This window comes from Pristiophorus japonicus, chromosome 11 (genome assembly GCF_044704955.1).
Source record: "Pristiophorus japonicus isolate sPriJap1 chromosome 11, sPriJap1.hap1, whole genome shotgun sequence".
NCBI lineage: Eukaryota > Metazoa > Chordata > Chondrichthyes > Pristiophoridae > Pristiophorus > Pristiophorus japonicus.
The window spans coordinates 95495153-95512922 of NC_091987.1; the positions used below are offsets into that span (position 1 = coordinate 95495153).

At 42.4% G+C, this 17770-nt stretch overlaps 1 protein-coding gene across 1 annotated transcript in view; it reads right to left on the reverse strand.

Moving 5' to 3' along the window:
* Positions 1 to 2692: 2692 nt before the first annotated feature.
* cpox (coproporphyrinogen oxidase) overlaps positions 2693 to 17770 on the reverse strand; it is a 33867-nt gene continuing 18789 nt past the window's right edge. The window contains exons 5-7 of the mRNA XM_070893743.1: positions 15784 to 16002; positions 6442 to 6546; positions 2693 to 3017 (exon numbers count right to left, since the gene is read on the reverse strand). Of these exons, the coding sequence (XP_070749844.1) occupies positions 2930 to 3017; positions 6442 to 6546; positions 15784 to 16002 (412 nt within the window). The 3' untranslated portion in view covers positions 2693 to 2929. The remainder of the gene's footprint in view (positions 3018 to 6441; positions 6547 to 15783; positions 16003 to 17770) is intronic.

Here is a 17770-nt window from a genome sequence, read left to right on the forward strand (position 1 = left end):
AACAGGTGATAGGTAAAATAAGTGTGCAATGTTATGCATTTTAGGATAATTCTATAGAATCATCTTGGCCTTTTATTACAATCTGTGGTAATTTAAGCACCTTGGGACATTTTTATTACATTAAAGGCACTATATAAATATAAGTTGTTGTTGTAATAGGTGGAAGATTATGCTGGCTTTGATGCCTTCTTTTCAAAATAGTGTCATCTCGCAAGTTAATGAAAACGAACACACAAGACTTCTGTGTTAGCTGCAGCTCAGTGGGTAGGACCCTTGTCTCTGAGTCAGAAAGTTGTGGGTTTAAGTCCCACCCCAGAGACTTTAGCACACAAATCTAGGCTGACACTCCAGTGCAGTGCTGAGGGAGTGCTGCACTGTTGGATGAGACGTGAAATAGAGGACATGTCTGCCTTCTCAGGTGAATGCAAAAGAAGCCATGGCACTACTTCGAAGAAGAGCAGGAGAGTTATCCCTGGCGTCCTGGCCAATATTTATTCCCCCATCAACATCACAAAACAGATTATCTGATCATTATCACATTGCTGTTTGTGGGAGATTGCTGTGCACAAATTAGCCCCCACGTTTCTTACATTACATAAGAAATAGGAGCGGGACATTTGGCCCCTCGAGCCTGCTCCACCATTTAATAAGATCATGGCTGATCTGATCTTGGGCTCAGCTCCACTTCCCCGCCCGCAACCCATAACTTTTCACTCCCTTATCATTCAAAAATCTGTTTATCGCCACCTTAAATATATTCAATGACCCAGCCTCCAGATTTACGACCCTCTGCAAGAAATTCCTCATCTCAGTTCTAAATGAGACCCCTTATTCTTAAACTATGCCCCACGAGTGGAAACATCCCCTTTGCATCTACCTTGTCGAGCCCCCTCAGTCTCTTATGTTTCAATAAGAACACCTCTCATTCTTCTAAACTCCAATAGTATAAGACCGAACCTGCTCAACCTTTCTTCATAAGTCAACCCCTTCATCTCCCGAATCAACCGAGTGAACCCGTTTCCCAGATTTTTTCCCCCTAAATTGGCCTGAGTTTTTTAATCTGGTTTTTGCCTCGCCCAGATCATCACATGGCTCCGGTTGGGGTGAAGTGTAGAATGTTTCAGTATAAGGGGCGTTACAGTTGTGTGAGGTGGACTGGGTGCTCTGTGCCTTTCCGTCATTGTTCAGAGGTTTATATGTAACCTTTAGGGCTGCTGGCCAGGGGCCGTGCGGCTCTTTGTCGGCTGGCACGGACACGATGGGCCGAAATGGCCTCCTTCTGCGCTGTAAATTTATATGTTTCTCTGAACTGCCTCCAATGCAAGTAAAGGCCCTCCTTAAATAAGATCAAAACTGTGTGCAATACTCTAGGTGTGGTCTCACCAATACCCTGTAGCAGGATTTCTCTGCTTTTATACTCTATCCCCCTTGCAATAAAGGCCAACATTCCATTTGCCTTCCTGATTACTTGTTCTCCCTGTACACTAACTTTTTGTGTTTCATGCACAAGAACCCCCAGGTCCCTCTGTACTGCAGCATTTTGTAAGTCCAGTAACTACACTTTAAAAGTACTTCATTGGCTGTACAGCATTTTGGGAAGTCTGGTGGTCATGAAAGGCACTATATAAATGCAAGTCTTTTTTTTCTTTCTCCCATTTACATGAATGTCAAAGTAATTTCATTGGCCACTCCAAATCGACTACAATTAGCATATCTTGCTAAAATCCAAATTTTCTATAATAATCAGAACTAACAGAAAAACAAAATATATAACCAAAGCATAAGGAACCAAAACAAAATGCCCTAGACAGAACAAGCAATGATTTTGGACTAGTTATTTAAGCCTTGAATCTGACCAAGAGAGGTATAAAAGGGCATTAGTTGTATAAAATAATTTGCAGGGCTCATGAAATCAAGAAAGATACACACAATGACTTCGTTTATTACATTCAGTGTGTAACATACAGTTTGATATCAAAGTATCAAAAAAGTTATTTGGCCTTTAACATCACAGAAACAATTAACAATTTAATGCATGTACCATTCAAAAAAATCCCAACATTTGAATCAGATCCAAAAAGTCATAGAAATAAAAATAGTTGCATGAAAAAAAAGATTCTCAAACAATGACACTGTCAATTGTGTAGCGTGATATTTTTCCGCAGAAACTTTGTGATGTCACCGATTCTAAAGTATAAAAACTTTCAATCTCTATCATATACTGAAAAGAAATAACATTTTCCATTTTCTTCTTTGTGGTTTTTCAAAATTTTTATAAATACAAACTTTAGTTCCGACTTTGGTGGAAGAAGACTAATATTATATCTCACCAATTATAAAAGGGAAACATACTTTGAGAAACACATCAGCATATTAATAGTAGTCACAATTCCATTGATCTCCCATTTATTGCTGTTTTAAAAAACAGTTCACAAACTTTAAAACAATTGGCACAACACTTACAATATGTAAAACAATTTTTGCAAGGGTGGCACACTTGATTCTTACGTCATTCTATATTAAGGCAAAACTTATACTGTGCTCAAAGGCTGACTTTGAGATATGGCTCTTCTTTCCGAACCCTCTCAATGAAAACAGCAAAAAGTCTGTTTGCTCTCATGTCAAAGGACCAGCCTTTAGAAACTGTTTCTGTCCATCTCCGATCACCTCAGATGGCAGTTGAAAGATAGAGTTACAAAAAGGTAAGACCTATGATGCAGAGTTCATTTGAATACACTGTTTAAAAGAATTCCAATTCTGCTGAAAATACTTCCAACACATTTTCTTCACATGAATGAGATATTTATAATCACTGTGTTAAGCTGAATATTACACATATTATCGTAATTTTATGAAACAGTTCAACAAAAGAAAATTAAAAAGCTTTTCTGCTTTCAGGTTTAACATGGGGCAGTCTTGTTTATCTGCATTAATGGGCCCAGTCTTTGGGATTTTTCAATACCTCTATAATTTCTGCCTCTTTCGTTCCCTTGGCAGGATTATGCATGTATTCCCATCTGCAGGACAAAAACAAATATGGAACATGAGTGCAGTCCTGACATCTATCTGTGTTTTAAAAAAGCAAAGCAACTTTAATAAATCTGCATAACTTTGTGCCTTTGTATCCATGCGTGTACACATGGTTTAACCAGAAGTCATTTATGTCACAAAATTCCTGTAACCTGAAAATGAACAACTCCCACCAATAGTTAAAGTTGCCCTTGCCCGTTCAATCGGCATGATACTTTGTGCTGCAAGTGCGAGATGGAAATGGTGTGGCGCCCTCTACAGGGCATCTGGGATCAGAGCGAACACAGCAAGCAACTGTGCATCTCCTGAACCACAGATTGAAGGGTTGTGAAATGAACAGTGCAAGGCCTGAACAAGGAAGTGCAAGTTAGAGTGGGTGAATTCAATGTCAAATCAGGTGGAGAATGAGAAAGAGAGAGAGGGAGAGAAAGATTGGATTAAGAGAAAGAGAAAAAGTAAATTTATTTTTAAAAATATTTAAAAACTCCAACAATGAAATCTTGAAGGAATGAGACTCCTCATTTGTAATAGTTAATTTTCAGTGCCAGAAAGGTTGACAGGCAGTAATTAGCACTTATCACCTCGTTAAAAGGGTACTTAGACTTAACTTTCTGTGACGACTTTACTTCACACTGACAGTGCAACTTCACGCCATGCAATGCATTTAAATGGCAGCAAGCTGCCATTTTTGTGAAGTTAATGGCAGAGCGGCGTTTCTCCAACAGTAACTTTTCGATTTCCGTGTTTAATTACGCCCTTGCCTAAAGTTGCTGTGGCATTTGCACTTAAATAACGGTGAGCACAATTACCCTCGCTGTTATTGTGACAGCAATTTTTGGGCCTATATTGCAAAAAAAACAATGGTACTGAAAGTACAATTTCTCACTTCAAAATATAGTTTAATTGGCCTTCATAGAATCATAGAAATTTACAGCACAGAAGGAGGCCATTTCGGCCCATTGTGTCCACACCGGCTGACCAAGAGCTATCCAGCCTAATCCCACTTTCCAACTCTTGGTCCGTAGCCTTGTAGGTTACGGCACTTTAAGTGCACATCCAAGTATTTTTTAAATGTGGTGTGGGTTTTCTGCCTCTAACACCCTGTCAGGCAGTGAGTTCCAGACTCCCATCACTCTCTGGGTGAAGAAATTTCCCCTCATATCTCTTCTAAACCTCCCCCCAATTACTTTAAATCTATGCCCCATGGTTGTTGACCCCTCTGCGAAGGGAAACAGGTCCTTCCTATCCACTCTATCCAGGCCCCTCATAAGTTTATACACCTCAATAAGGTCTCCCCTCAGCCTCCTCTGTTCCAAAGAAAACAGACTCAGCATCTCCAATCTTTCCTCATAGCTAAAATTCTCCAGTCCAGGCAACAATCTCCTCTGCACCCTTTCCAGTGCATTCATATTTTCCCTGTACTGTGGTGACCAGAACTGCACACAGTACTCCAGCTGCAGCCTAACCAGTGTTTTATACGGTTCAACCATAACCTCCTTGCTCTTGTATTCCATACCTTGACTAATAAAGGCAAGTATTCTATGTGCCTTCTTAACCACCTTATCTACCTGGCCTGCTACCTTCAGGGATCTGAGGGCCTGCACTCCAAGGTCCCTTTGTTCCTCTACTCGTTTCAGTGTCGTACCATTTAATGTGTATTCCCTTGCCTTGTTAGACCTCCCCAAATACATTACCACACACTTCTCCATATTGAATTCCATTTGCTACTGTTCTGCCCACCTGACCAGTACATTGATATCTTCCTGCAGTCTACAGCTTTCTTCTTCATTATCAACCACACAGCCTATTTTAGTGTCATCTGCAAACTTCTTAATCATACCCCCAACATTCAAGTCCAAGTCACAGAAAGCAAGAGACCCAGCACTGAGCCCCGTGGAACCCTGCTGGATACAGCCTTCCAGTCACAAAAACACCCATCAACCATTAGCCTTTGCTTTCTGCCTTTGAGCCAATTTTGGATCCAACTTGCCACTTTGCCCTGGATCCCAAGGGCTTTTACTTTCGTGACCAGTCTGCCATGTGGAACCTTAACAAAAACTTTGCTAAAATCCTCATCATATGCACTGCCCTTATCGACCCTCCTGGTTACCTCCTCGAAAAATTCAATCAAGTTAGTCAGACATGACCTTCCCTTAACAAATCCGTGCTGACGGTCCCTGATTTATCCGTGTCTTTCTAAGTGAAGGTTTATCCTGTCCTTCAGGATTTTTTCCAATAATTTTTCCACCACTGAGGGTAGGCTGACTGGCCCGTAATTACTCTGTCTATCCCTTTCTCCTTTTTTAAACAAAGGTTTAACATTAGCAGTCATCAGTCTTCCAGAACCACACCTGTAGCCAGAGAGGATTGGAAAGGAGCCTCTGCTATTTTCTCTTTTGTTTCTCTTAACAGCCTGGGAGACATTTCATCCAGGCCTGGGAATTAATATATAAGCTCGAGATTTTTAGCTGCCTCCTCCCTTCCTCCGAAATTCAAAATGGCGTCTGTAGTGCAGAGTTCGGTGAGGAAGGCCCGGGAAAAGCAACTATTATCCAGCGATGTTCTCGGCGAGCGATCAGCCCGGCGATGTGCCAAAAGCTCCAATCGCCGATGTGCAGGCGATCACCTCGGCGATGTGAGCAGGAAAGTGAAGTTGAGGTCAAAGATCAGCCATTATTTTATAGAATGGTGGAGCATGCACAATGGGCCTTATGGCCAACTCCGACTCATAATTCTTATATTCTTATGTGCTTTTCTGGTTTCTTATCCTCTTTTTTTCCAATCTCCACCCTTCATCATTTGCCCAAATTTTACATCAAATTTCACTTTCTGCTTGCTCCCAAGTCAGATTTATGTCATGGAACACTGGCCTTATCGATCACATTCCCTCCATCACCAAAAACACGATTGTTATAGTAATTTCCCCACAGCTAGAGAACACAGGTAAGCCCAGTTGAGAAAACATTAATGAGGAGGGAGAAGTAAGGAAAGTTGTAGCAAAATAAGGGAGGCTACTTGGTATTTTTTGCAGAAGGAAAGCATATTTTCACAAACAATTTCCATTTCAACTACATCATGAAATACATTTTGGGGAATGGGGTTTCAGACTTAGAACTATTACGACCATCCCTTAGATTCCACCTCTGAGACAGGATAAAGTATATACAGCATGGAAAAGTTGGTATGTGTCTTCATATTTTTGTTAATAATTAATCTAAGAATCTAGGAGTGCATGCATTATGCCAGTAGGGAATACAGAGTTAATTAAAACCAGCACAACTCTGCTTAATCATCTATGTGGATCCAACCTCTTAGCCTAAATGGTGCCACCACATCTCGGTATAATACGTAATACCAAAAAGTTAATGGACAAGTGATGGTGAGAGAGCGGTACCTGTGCCGAACCCTTACCTAGCTGTCAGTGGGAGAGACATCAGAATGCTTTCTATCCTGGATCCTGGAGTTGCAAGACCAAACTTTGTTCCTCTGTCATAAATTAGATTGAATTCTACATATCTGAAAGAAAGAGATCACAGGGGAAGAGTTAACATTAGTAGCTAGGAAGGCAATACAGCAATTTCAGGTTGTGCCATGGTAATATTAGATTGCAACAAAACGTAAACCTAGTGTTACCTTTCTGCATAAATTTCATTGCACGGCGATGGATAATATGATTAAATGTACAACAATGTACTGCAGCTTTCAAAATGATTTGTTGCAAACAAATCAGTATAAATTTGAACAATTGTGCACCTCTTCTTTCTCTGCTTTCACTACTGCTCGTTGAAGCTAAGATTTGAAATAACAGAGTTGCTGAGTTAACTCAGCTGTAACAAGTATGTTCAAACTAAGGGGAAGAATTTCGGTACCACCCTGTTTGGGGGTGGAACAGCAGTGAGGCAGCAGTTCCAGCACCAAGTACAGAAGACCCGCCCACAACCTACATTCGGCTTTGTCTCAGCGGGTAACACACTCGCCTCTGAGTCAGAAGGTTGCAGGTTCAAGTGCCCACTCCAGGGACTTGAGCACATAAAAATCTAAGCAGACACTCCAGTGCAGTGCTGAGGGAGCGCTGCACTGTCAGAGGTGACGTCTTTGGATGAGTGTTAAACCGAGGCCCCGTCTGCTCTCTCAAGTCGACGTAAAAGATCCCATGGCACTATTTTGAAGAAGAGCAGGGGAGTTATTCCCGGTGTCCTGGCTAATATTTATCCCTCAATCAACATAGCAGTTTGTGGGAGCTTGCTTGTGCGCAAATTGGCTGCCGGGTTTCTTATATTACAACAGTGACTACATTGCATTGGCTGTAAAGCGCTCGAGGCGTCCAGTAGTCATGAAAGGCGTTACATAAATCCAAATATTTTTCTTACCGCCTCAGAGAGCAAGTGGAGCACAAAATATCGCACTCCACTTACTCAGTGGGGTGGGAGTGGGACGGGAGTGCGCTGCTGCATATACAGGGTCCTCCCCTTCGTTAAAGGAAGGGGCCAAGTGGCCGATTGCGTGTGGGAAACGGGGCCATCCCTGGACCACAAGCGGAGTGCCGCACTGCAAGATCACGGCACAGACCCCACGATGGAGGAGCAAGAAGGCTGCGACTGGTAAGTCGGCCAATTAAAAAAACATTTTTTTTTTTTAACATTCCCCACCTCCTCTTTAATTATCACCCCACGAGTGGCCTGCAGCCTGATATGCACCCAGTGAAGCTGTCGTGTGTATCGCCCCTGGCAGCTTCGGGGGCATCAACAAAATTTCGTATTGGGGTGAAAACAGGTTGCTGCACACGTGGATGACGTTGTCATTGCCGGCACAGTAGAGCGCTACCGGTTACCGCCGCTGCTAGCCTCCAATGGAATTTTGCAGGTGTTGGTAGGGGCGAAAAGTCATTTGCGCCCCGGAGGCTCTAACAGGAGGGGCATACGCCACAAATTTCTCCCCCCTAAGTACTCTGCTGATCTTGGACACTGTCACTAAGGAGATGTTTCACAAAACGTGTAATGCACAAAAATGTTTGCCAATCATACAACGCCACCTATTGAAACTCTATTGCATTTTTCCTTCAGGAATTAATATACTGGACACCATTTGTGCGCAAGATAGCAAAGATGTAACATGATGGCGAATAGCACTAAGGATAGATAGTATGGTTCTGTGTAATGGCAGAAAACACTGGTCCTGATCATGGTCCACAATAAAATGCTTTTCAGCGAGGCTGAAAGGCAACACTTGTGGCGTTCAATCTTGGGCCATCCACCTAATACAATACTGTTAGGTAGTTTTACCCTACCAGCTTCTTTAAAGTCTGCTGTCTGATCATGCTGGTTAACTCTAACCAGCACCCACTTCCACGAATGGTGCACTGCTTATCTCTGGGGGAGGTGCCATGAGATTCCAAACAGGATAACTCTCCTCACATCCATCTCATGCAGCCATGTGTCTGTTTTATCAGCCATCAAACAGCAGGTTGGGTACTCATCATTTTTCCACAGAATCGGTTTTGTTTCTCCACATTGGCTTTTCTTTTGTTTCATTTTCGCCTGCCGCTCCTCCTCCTCCTTCCACAGTCTTGGCAAAAGTAGGTAAGCACTTAAAATCCATTTTGAAACTTTATAAAAGACTAAAACAATAAAACCACTCACCTTCAAGTGTCCACATTCCTTTAAATTTAATCTGACAGCCAGATTTTGAAATATTTCCCATCAGGACAGCTTCTCGTGTAGATAGTTATGAATAATTAGTCACGCAAATTCCATTAAACTCAGTGCACCATTGGCTAGTTTTGCATCAGCACATAGAGGAATAGCCTAACTTAGCTTGAAGCAGAAAAATCGGCCCTTATTATATAACTATTGCAAAACGATACTGGCCAGCCTTCCATCTTCTACCCTCTGTAAACTTGAGGTCATCCAAACTCTGCTGCCCTTGTCCTAACTCGTGCCAAGTCCCATTCACACATCACCCCTGTGCTCGCTGGCCTACACTGGCTTCCGGTTAAGCAACGTCTCAATTTTAAATTTGTTTTCAAGTCCCTCAATGGCCTTGCCCCCCCTATCTCTGTAACCTCCTCCAGCCCTACAACCCTTCGAGCTATCTGCGCTGCTCAAATTCTGGCCTTTTGCACATCTCAGATTTAAATAATTCTAGCATTGGCAGCCGTGCCTTCAGCTGCCAAGGCCCTAAGCTCTGGAATTCGCTCCTTAAACCTCTCCACCTCTTTTTTCTCCTTTAAGATGCTCCTTGTCCTACTATCTTTATGTGGCTCAGTGTCAAATGTTGTTTGATAATGCTCCTGTGAAGTACTTTGGGACATTTTTTGAGGATGTAACAAACAGGATAGATAAAGGGGAATCAGTGAATGTGGTGTATTTGGACTTCCAGAAGATATTTGACAAGGTGTCACATAAAAAGGTTACTGCACAAGATAAAAGTTCACGGGGTTGGGGGTAATATATTAGCATGGATAGAGGATTGGCTAACAGAAAACAAAGTCGAGATAAATGGTTCATTCTCTGGTTGGCAACCAGTAACTAGTGGGGTGCCGCAGGGATCAGTGCTGGGACCTCAACTATTTACAATCTATATTAACGACTTGGAAGAAGGGACCGAGAGTAACGTAGCCAAGTTTGTTGATGATACAAAGATGGGTGGGAATGCAATGTGTGAGGAGGGCACAAAAATCTGCAAAAGGACATAGACAGGTTAAGTGAGTGGGCAAAAATTTGGCAGATGGAGTATAATGTTGGAAAGTGTGAGGTCATGCACTTTGGCAGAAAAAAATCAAAGAGCAAGTTATTATTTAAATGGAAAAAGATTGCAAAGTGCCGCAGTACAGCGGGACCTGGGGATACTTGTGCATGGAACACAAAAGGATAGTATGCAGGTACAGCAAGTGATCAGGAAGGCCAATGGTATCTTGGCCTTTATTGCAAAGGGGATGGAGTATAAAAGCAGGGAAGTCTTGCTACAGCTTTACAGGGTATTGGGGAGGCTACACCTGGAATACTGCGTGCAGTTTTGGTTTCCATATTTACGAAAGGATATACTTGCTTTGGAGGCAGTTCAGAGAAGGTTCACTAGTTGATTCTGGGGATGAGGGGGTTGACTTATGAGGAAAGGGTGAGTAGGTTGGAATTCAGAAGAATGCGAGCTGATCTTATCGAGACGTATAAGATTATGAGGGGGCTTGACAAAGTGGATGCAGAGAGGATGTTTCTACTGATAGGGAAGACTAGAACTAGAGGGCATGATCTTAGAGAGGAGGAGGAATTTCTTCTCTGAGGGTTGTAAATCTATGGAATTTGCTGCCTCAGAGAACTGTGAAAGCTGGGACATTGAATAAATTTAAGACAGAAATAGACAGTTTCTTAAACGATAAGGGGATAAGGGGTTGTGGTAGCGGGCGGGGAAGTGGAGCTGAGTCCATGATCAGATCAGCCATGATCTTATTGAATGGCGGAGCAGGCTTGAGGGGCCGTATGGCCTACTTCTGTTCCTATTTCTTATGTTTTACTACATTAAAAAGGTGCTATATAAATATAAGTTGTTGCTGTATTAAAATTATTTAACCTACGTAAGTTTTATTGCATTTCTCATTACTTTCTATTTACAGTTGATGCGTTTCAGTTTTCTTCCTTGGCCAACAAGGCCAGCCGTGACGGTTAAACTGAAGGGCTGCTGTTGGGACTTAATGACTTGCAAAGATAAATGAAACGATGGTGCGACAACTCCCTACATTCTGGGAAATGGCAGATATTATCACTACCTAGAATTGGAAAACTCTTGCAAACTGCAGTACTTTTTTCTTTGAACTGTAAAAATATTTCTGTAGAAAAATTCTGTACTATTGCTTATGCCTCAAACATCATTCAAATCTGGCTCAGGTCAGATACAAACCTACTCACAATAAACTTAGAGATGTAACCCCCACTTATGTAAGCCTATTAACTGTTAGAATCCTGAAACATAACCTATGGCCATTTTTCCAGAGAATTTGGAAAGGGTTTGTTTTGGCACTTCTAGCATTAGAAGTAATGTGTATTCGGATGCCTTTTTTAAAAAAAGGCAATAGGTGACAATATGCTAAGTGAAAAGTAGTTTCTCACATTATATAGAATAGGCGCACCAACGTCAGTGTTCTTGCTTACGCCAACATCCCCAGCATCAAAGCATCGACCACACTTGATCAGCTTTGATGGACGGGCCACATCGCCCGCATGCCTGATACTAGACTCCCAAAAACAAGCGCTCTACTCAGAGCTCCGACATGCCATCGAGCCCCAGGTAGGCAGAGGAAATGCTTCAAGGACACTCTCAAAGCCTCCTTGAAAAAGTGCAACATCCCCACTGACACCTGGGAATCCCTGGCCCAAGACCGCTCAAAATGGAGGAGAAGCATCCGGGAAGGCGGCAAACACTTAAGAGTCTCTTCACCGGGAGTACGTGGAAGCCAAGCACAAACAGCGGAAGGAGCACACGACAACCCAAGCACCCCACCCGCCCGTCCCTCCAACCACTGTCTGCCCCACCTGTGACAGAGACTGTAGGTCCCGCATTGGACTCAGTCACCCGAGAACTCATTAGTATGGAAGCAAATAATCCTTGACTCTGAGGGACTGCTTAAAAACTCTCACATTATCTTAGAATACTTAGACAAGACACTATAAGACACCGCATGCTATTGTGTTAGAAAACCCTTTGAACTATGTTGGTCTTTGAGGGGACTTTTAAAAATCAAGAGCATTGACACCAAAAAGTCAGTCTGGCTTTTGGAAACAGGGCTGCACAGGCAGGCAGCAAAGGGCTGTGGGAAGGTTGTAAAAATGATTGCAAGGAGAGAGATTCTGCCTGGGCTGCAGGACAGGATAGAGAGAGATTATTCTGTTTATATTAAGTAAGACAACCCAAAAAAAGTGGGACAGTGTTGTGCGTTGAAGAGGGTTTCTGCAGCAAAAACAAGTTAGTAACAACACATGACAATTAAATTAAAATGTGAAAAAAATAGCAGAGAAATGATGGATAACAAGAGATTGGAAATGAAGAAAACAATGATAAAGAAACCAAAGACGGAGAAAATTCAGAAAAAAATGGTATCTGATGTGCGTTTTCTTTGTGATATAAAGTTTCTCTCCTTGTACACTTGCTAGAAAATATCTCGGTCATTATTCACATGAAGAAACAAAACCTCTCTTCACTTCTTGTTGCCCAACAGTGACTACACTTCAAAAGGTACTTCAACTGTCTGTTACGAGTTTTAGGACAATCAGAGGACATGAAAGATGCTGTATAAATGCAAGTCTTTCTTTCATTCAATGAGCCTCTGGTTTGAATGAGCTGTGCAGATCACTCACACCAAGAATACCAACTGCGCCATTACATTACACTCCCTTTCACCAATATGCATCGCCCACGGTAAAGAAAGACATTTAAAAAGGTTGTACATCCTCAGGATGTTCCAAAGAATTTCATTGCCACTTAATTACTTTTGAGGTGTCAATATTGCTGTTTTGTAGGGAAACATAGCAGCCAATTGACAAGGCCCGAAAAAATACACATTTAAAAAATGAGCAGTTAAATTTGTTTTGGTGGTGAATGTTGGCCTGGACACTTCAATTACTTCAAGTAGTAACAGGAGATTTTGAATGCCCTCCCGGGAACACGATTTAATGTCTCATCCAGAAAATGGCACTTCTGACTATGACATATTCCCCAAGTACAGCACTGACATGTTGCCCTGTTTGGCTTTTGGTGGTGCTATCTCCATTGGACAGCAGTGCAACCTGGCTAGAATAAGCATGAGAAATAAAAGGCAGGGACTGAGTAACCTTCACAGCTGCTGGCAGTGCCACATCTGTGGTAAAGCACGGCTGAAAATCAGATTAACAACGTGCGCTACAACTCTGCAACTGCCTCCCTTGTGAACCGGAGCCCATACACAGCATTCCTTGGGTAATTCCAGGTAAGTGCGACTCTTCCTTGACAAGGTCGATGTGGAGAGGCTGTTTCCCTGGCTGGAGTTTCAGGATAAGGAGTTGGCCATTTAGAACTGAGATGAGGAGAAATGTCTTCACTCAGAGGGTTGTGAATTTTTGTAATTGGCTACCCCAGAGAGCTGTGGCTGCTCAGTCGTTAAGTATATTCAAGACTGAGATCAATACATTTTTGGACACTAAGGGAATCAAGGAATATGGGGTTGGGAGAGGAAAGTACAGTTGTTTTAGAAGATCAGCCGTGATCTTATTGCATGCCGGAGCAGGCTCAAGGGGACGCATGGCCTACTCCTGCTCCTATTTCTTATGTTCATATGTTGCTGTGTTTGCGGATGGCTGATGGCAACTTTCCATTGTCCTTCTTCCTTCTCCTCAAAAAAATAATAAAACAAAACAAGATTTCCAGGGATCCCCTTTGATCAAATTTCTAGAACCCGAGCTGTGCTGTGACCTCACCAATTAATGGGTCAAAAATAGTTTACAAAGTTGCACAAAAAACACTTAGACCAATTACTGGTTTTGAAGGATGTTTTTTTCTCTGACCCTTTAAATCAACAACTGTCTAATAATCCTGTATACTCACTAGACATGGGTAAACTGATGAAAACATTAAGGTCCTGCAAAAATGCTAGGAGATTGTGGGGATGTTTTGTGATACTATATTTAAATGAAGTTCCTTTCTTTTGGTGTCTGCCAAAAAGGTGCATCATGCGCATTATGGGTGGATGACACCCACTCCTCATGATGTTTGGTGAGAAATAATCTCTGCACCTTAATTTAGGGGAGTGGGTAGGAGAAGGAAGAAGTGTTAAAATATGCATTACTAGCATTCCTAATTCACCTATATTTGTATTCCATTACATCCTAGTTAGAGTTTATGGAATATAACACAGCTAAATATCCCAGTCTCAACGTCATAGCAAAAACGACTTGGGGCTCGTGAGATATCTTCCTCAAGATTAATTCTCAAGAAACAGGAATCATTTTTCTTTTAAAAAAAAGTGAAAAATTGGCAAACTCCAATTTGTAAATTTCTAAGAAATGGCACTGTTTTGAAGTTCCCAGCCCATCTTGGAAAACCCCCAACTAAATCTGGAAATTTACCAGCCCTTCCCAGAAAGGATGACTCACTTGCAGGAAGCACCGAACTTTAAAAAAAAGATAAAACTGAATGACTTGTTCCTGATCATGTCTCCCATGTAGAAGCTGCTGTTGATAAAATGGTTAGATCAAAAATCACAATCCACTTGGCTGCATTCAATTTTAACCAAGTTAGCAGCTCAATTTGTTCATGAATATAAACCAAATGTCAGCTAGTTGTTAATGAGTACAGGCTTCATCTGAATATATAGCATTTAAAATTCTCTCACTCTGATAAACCCATTTGTATTTTGACAGAAGCATAAAGCTCCCATTTTTTAAGAAAGCAGATAGGGATGTATTTCAGTTCTGTAAATGCCCCGCCCCCCCCTTTGTTCTTGCAGTGGTGAAGGAAGACTGAGACTTTCCCCCTTTGGATCCAGTGTCAGCATCAATAGGTCATATTACAAACAATTGAGATAGACAATACTGACAACCATCCTAACCGCACTGAAGAGAAGAAATGTTAAAATATCAACACGTTAGCCTTGCTGTTAACTCAGGGCGTGAGTGGGGCCTGTGGGACCTGGGGCGAGTGTCAAGCTTGCATCACAGCGCTAGGAGAGATTTTACCTCCCAGGCCTCATTTCTATGTTTGACATCGGATTCCCGCCCGAACCCAGCAGGAATCACTAGATTACCGGTGAGCAGGAGCAGAAGGGTGTTGCTGGGAAGCCGAGGGAATGGTCCCCCCTGCACAGAGATAAGCGGTTAAGGAGAGGTCAGGAAGCGCTTGCGGTGGGGACATGGAGGTGTGGTGAGGCCTGGGGCAGGTGAGACCCAAGGTTTCTGTAACAACATGATACGTGATACATGGCCTGGAGGAGCATTGCTCCACCTCTTGGCTCACAAGGAAATCATACTTTAAAAAAAAAAACTTTCCTTCCTGGCCCTCATCTAGCATCGCTCCTGTTTGCCACCAGGTTTCTCTGGCACTCGATGTGACACGTGGGACACAAGGTTAAAAATTGCGTTGGGGTCCTGATTGCATCATGGGACCCATCATTACATATTTATCAGGTCCTCGCCTCCTTCAACTCCTTCCAAAACCTGGAAGTTAAAATGTCGATGGGCAAGAGTAAGGCCTAAACAGGAAGGCGAGTAGTCTGCCTTTATTTTAACACCCCCACCTGCTCTGTTCTTGTTGGGCCCGAGGTAGTTAAAATAAGGGCTGATGTTTTAATTTCCCAAAAATGCTTCCTTTCTCCTGTTTAGTTTTGAACTCAGATGTGAAACTTAAGTTTATCGCTCCATCAGCTTCCATGCAGAGAAACAACAGCTGGTGGAATTTTCTCCTCACCCCATGAAGGGTTTGTTTCCCCAAGGAGAGAATTACCAAGAATAATCCTCCTGTAAAAAGATGACTGCCAGCTGCTGGTATACAACTGAAGATTGTCTTGAAAACAATTATCAAATGAACTAAAACAAGCAATATATTTACAAAATTCCCATTGCTATTTGCTATGATAAATGATCCTCTGTAGCGGTGAATGGTACAGCGTTTGGAAAATTTTAATATTTTTTGTTCTCCGCGCCTGTAGGTAACAAACTTATTCTCAAGTTACCACAATGTGAACAAAGGATTTGCTTCTGCAATGTGTGATTTTTAGGATTTCATTCAACTCACCTGCCTCTGCGAAGTTGCTGCCATACCTTTTCTTCTGGCGTGTACGAATCGTGCATGTGCTTCTTCACAATGGGAATATAGCAAGGGACCACAGCCTTAGCACAGCTACGTACAAATTTGAAGAGCCCTTCCGCCGAGGGGGAATCCAAGTCATCAAAAAATATGCCACCCACTCCCCGTCGCTCCCCACGATGTATGATGACAAAATAATTATCACACCTTTATTTGGGAATAAAGTGTATTATTATAATATAAACTGTAACAACTGGAAACATTGCAACACCTGGAAACTGAAACAACTGCAAACATTTATCTGGTCTCATTACACTGTTGTTAATGGGAGCTTGCTTGTGCGCAAATTGGTTGCCGCATTTCCTACATCACAACAGTGACTACACTCCAAAAGTACTTAATTGACTGTATAGCGCTTTGAGATGTCCGGTGGTCGTGATAGGTGCTATATAAATCCAAATCTTTCTTTTGGAGTGGGAGGGAGAAGGAAGAACTGTTAAAAAACACATTAATCCATATTCCTAATTCTCCCTTCTCGCTCTCTAAAATGTCACACATTTGTCTAGTGTACAACCTGATCATGATGTTGTTAACTCCGGAGTATTTCAGGAACAGCACCAAAATTAAAGATAATATTTGGGATTTATTGCCAAAATATTATTTTTTTTAAATTAGAAAACTATACACATTCAAACATTTCTTAATTTACAACACAAAACTTTGAAGAAATCTATTCTTGCACAGGTCACTCACTCCCTGTGGGACTCCACTAGTGGTCTTCATAGACTGGCACCAAAGGAAAGCACCATGATATGACAAGGCACACACATACTATGGTTTCTAATTAAAATCATGGTTACATCATTTACAGCACAGAAACAAGCCATTCGGCCAACAGGTCTATGCTGGTGTTTATGTTCCACATGAGCCTCCCCACACCTCACTTGATCTCCTTTGTGTGTTTATCTAGCTTCTCCTTGAGCCTAATTGCCTCAACCAGTCCACGTGGCAGCGAGTTCCACATACTCACCACTCTCTGGGTAAAGAAGTTTCTCATGAATTCCTTATTGGATTTATAGTGATTATCTCAATATGGCACTAATGTTATTGTATGCACATTATTCTTCGAAAAATTAGAAATTTACTTGTGTGCCAAGAGTTGTGTACAGAGCAGGTTCTGTAGATGTTGCATATTTGTGAAGGAAATTGGGGGGTGAAGATATAGACCAAACTGTTCATGCAGTAGCCTGATATGCAAGTCAGAGGTCTTCTGTATGAAAATGAAGTAAATGCCTCTTGCTGCTCAGGATTTGTTGTCCTCTGCACCTTCAGGCAGCTGATGGCCCTCTTGTTGATATCCTTGCTGCCTATGCAGGAGGCTTTTGTCCTCCAGGGCCTCCATGATGAGGTCTCTTTGTAAGGCAAAGTTGTGCAGCATGCAGTAAACAATCACAATCTTTAATACTCTAACCAGATTATATTGCTGGATGCCCTTGGATTGATCCAGGCATCTGAAGCATGCCTTCAAAATGACAATGGTGTACACTCAACCAGCTCTGTTGGGCGGGCTACATCGTCTGCATGCCCGACACGAGACTCCCAAAACAAGCGCTCGACTCGGAACTCCTACACGGCAAGTGAGCCCCAGGTGGGCAGAGGAAATGCTTCAATGACACCCTCAAAGCCTCCTTGATAAAGTGCAACATCCCCACCAGCACCCGGAAATCCCTGGCTCAAGACCGCCCTAAGTGGAGAAAGAGCATCCGGGAGGGCACTGAGCACCTCAAGTCTCGTCACCAAGAGCATGCAGAAATCAAGTGCAGACAGAAGGATCGTGCGGCAAACCAGACTCCCCACCCACCCTTTCCTTTAACCACTGTCTGTCCCACCTGTGACGGAAACTGTAATTCCCATATTGGACTGTACAGTCACCTGAGAACTCATTTTTAGAGTGGAAGCAAGTCTTCCACGATTT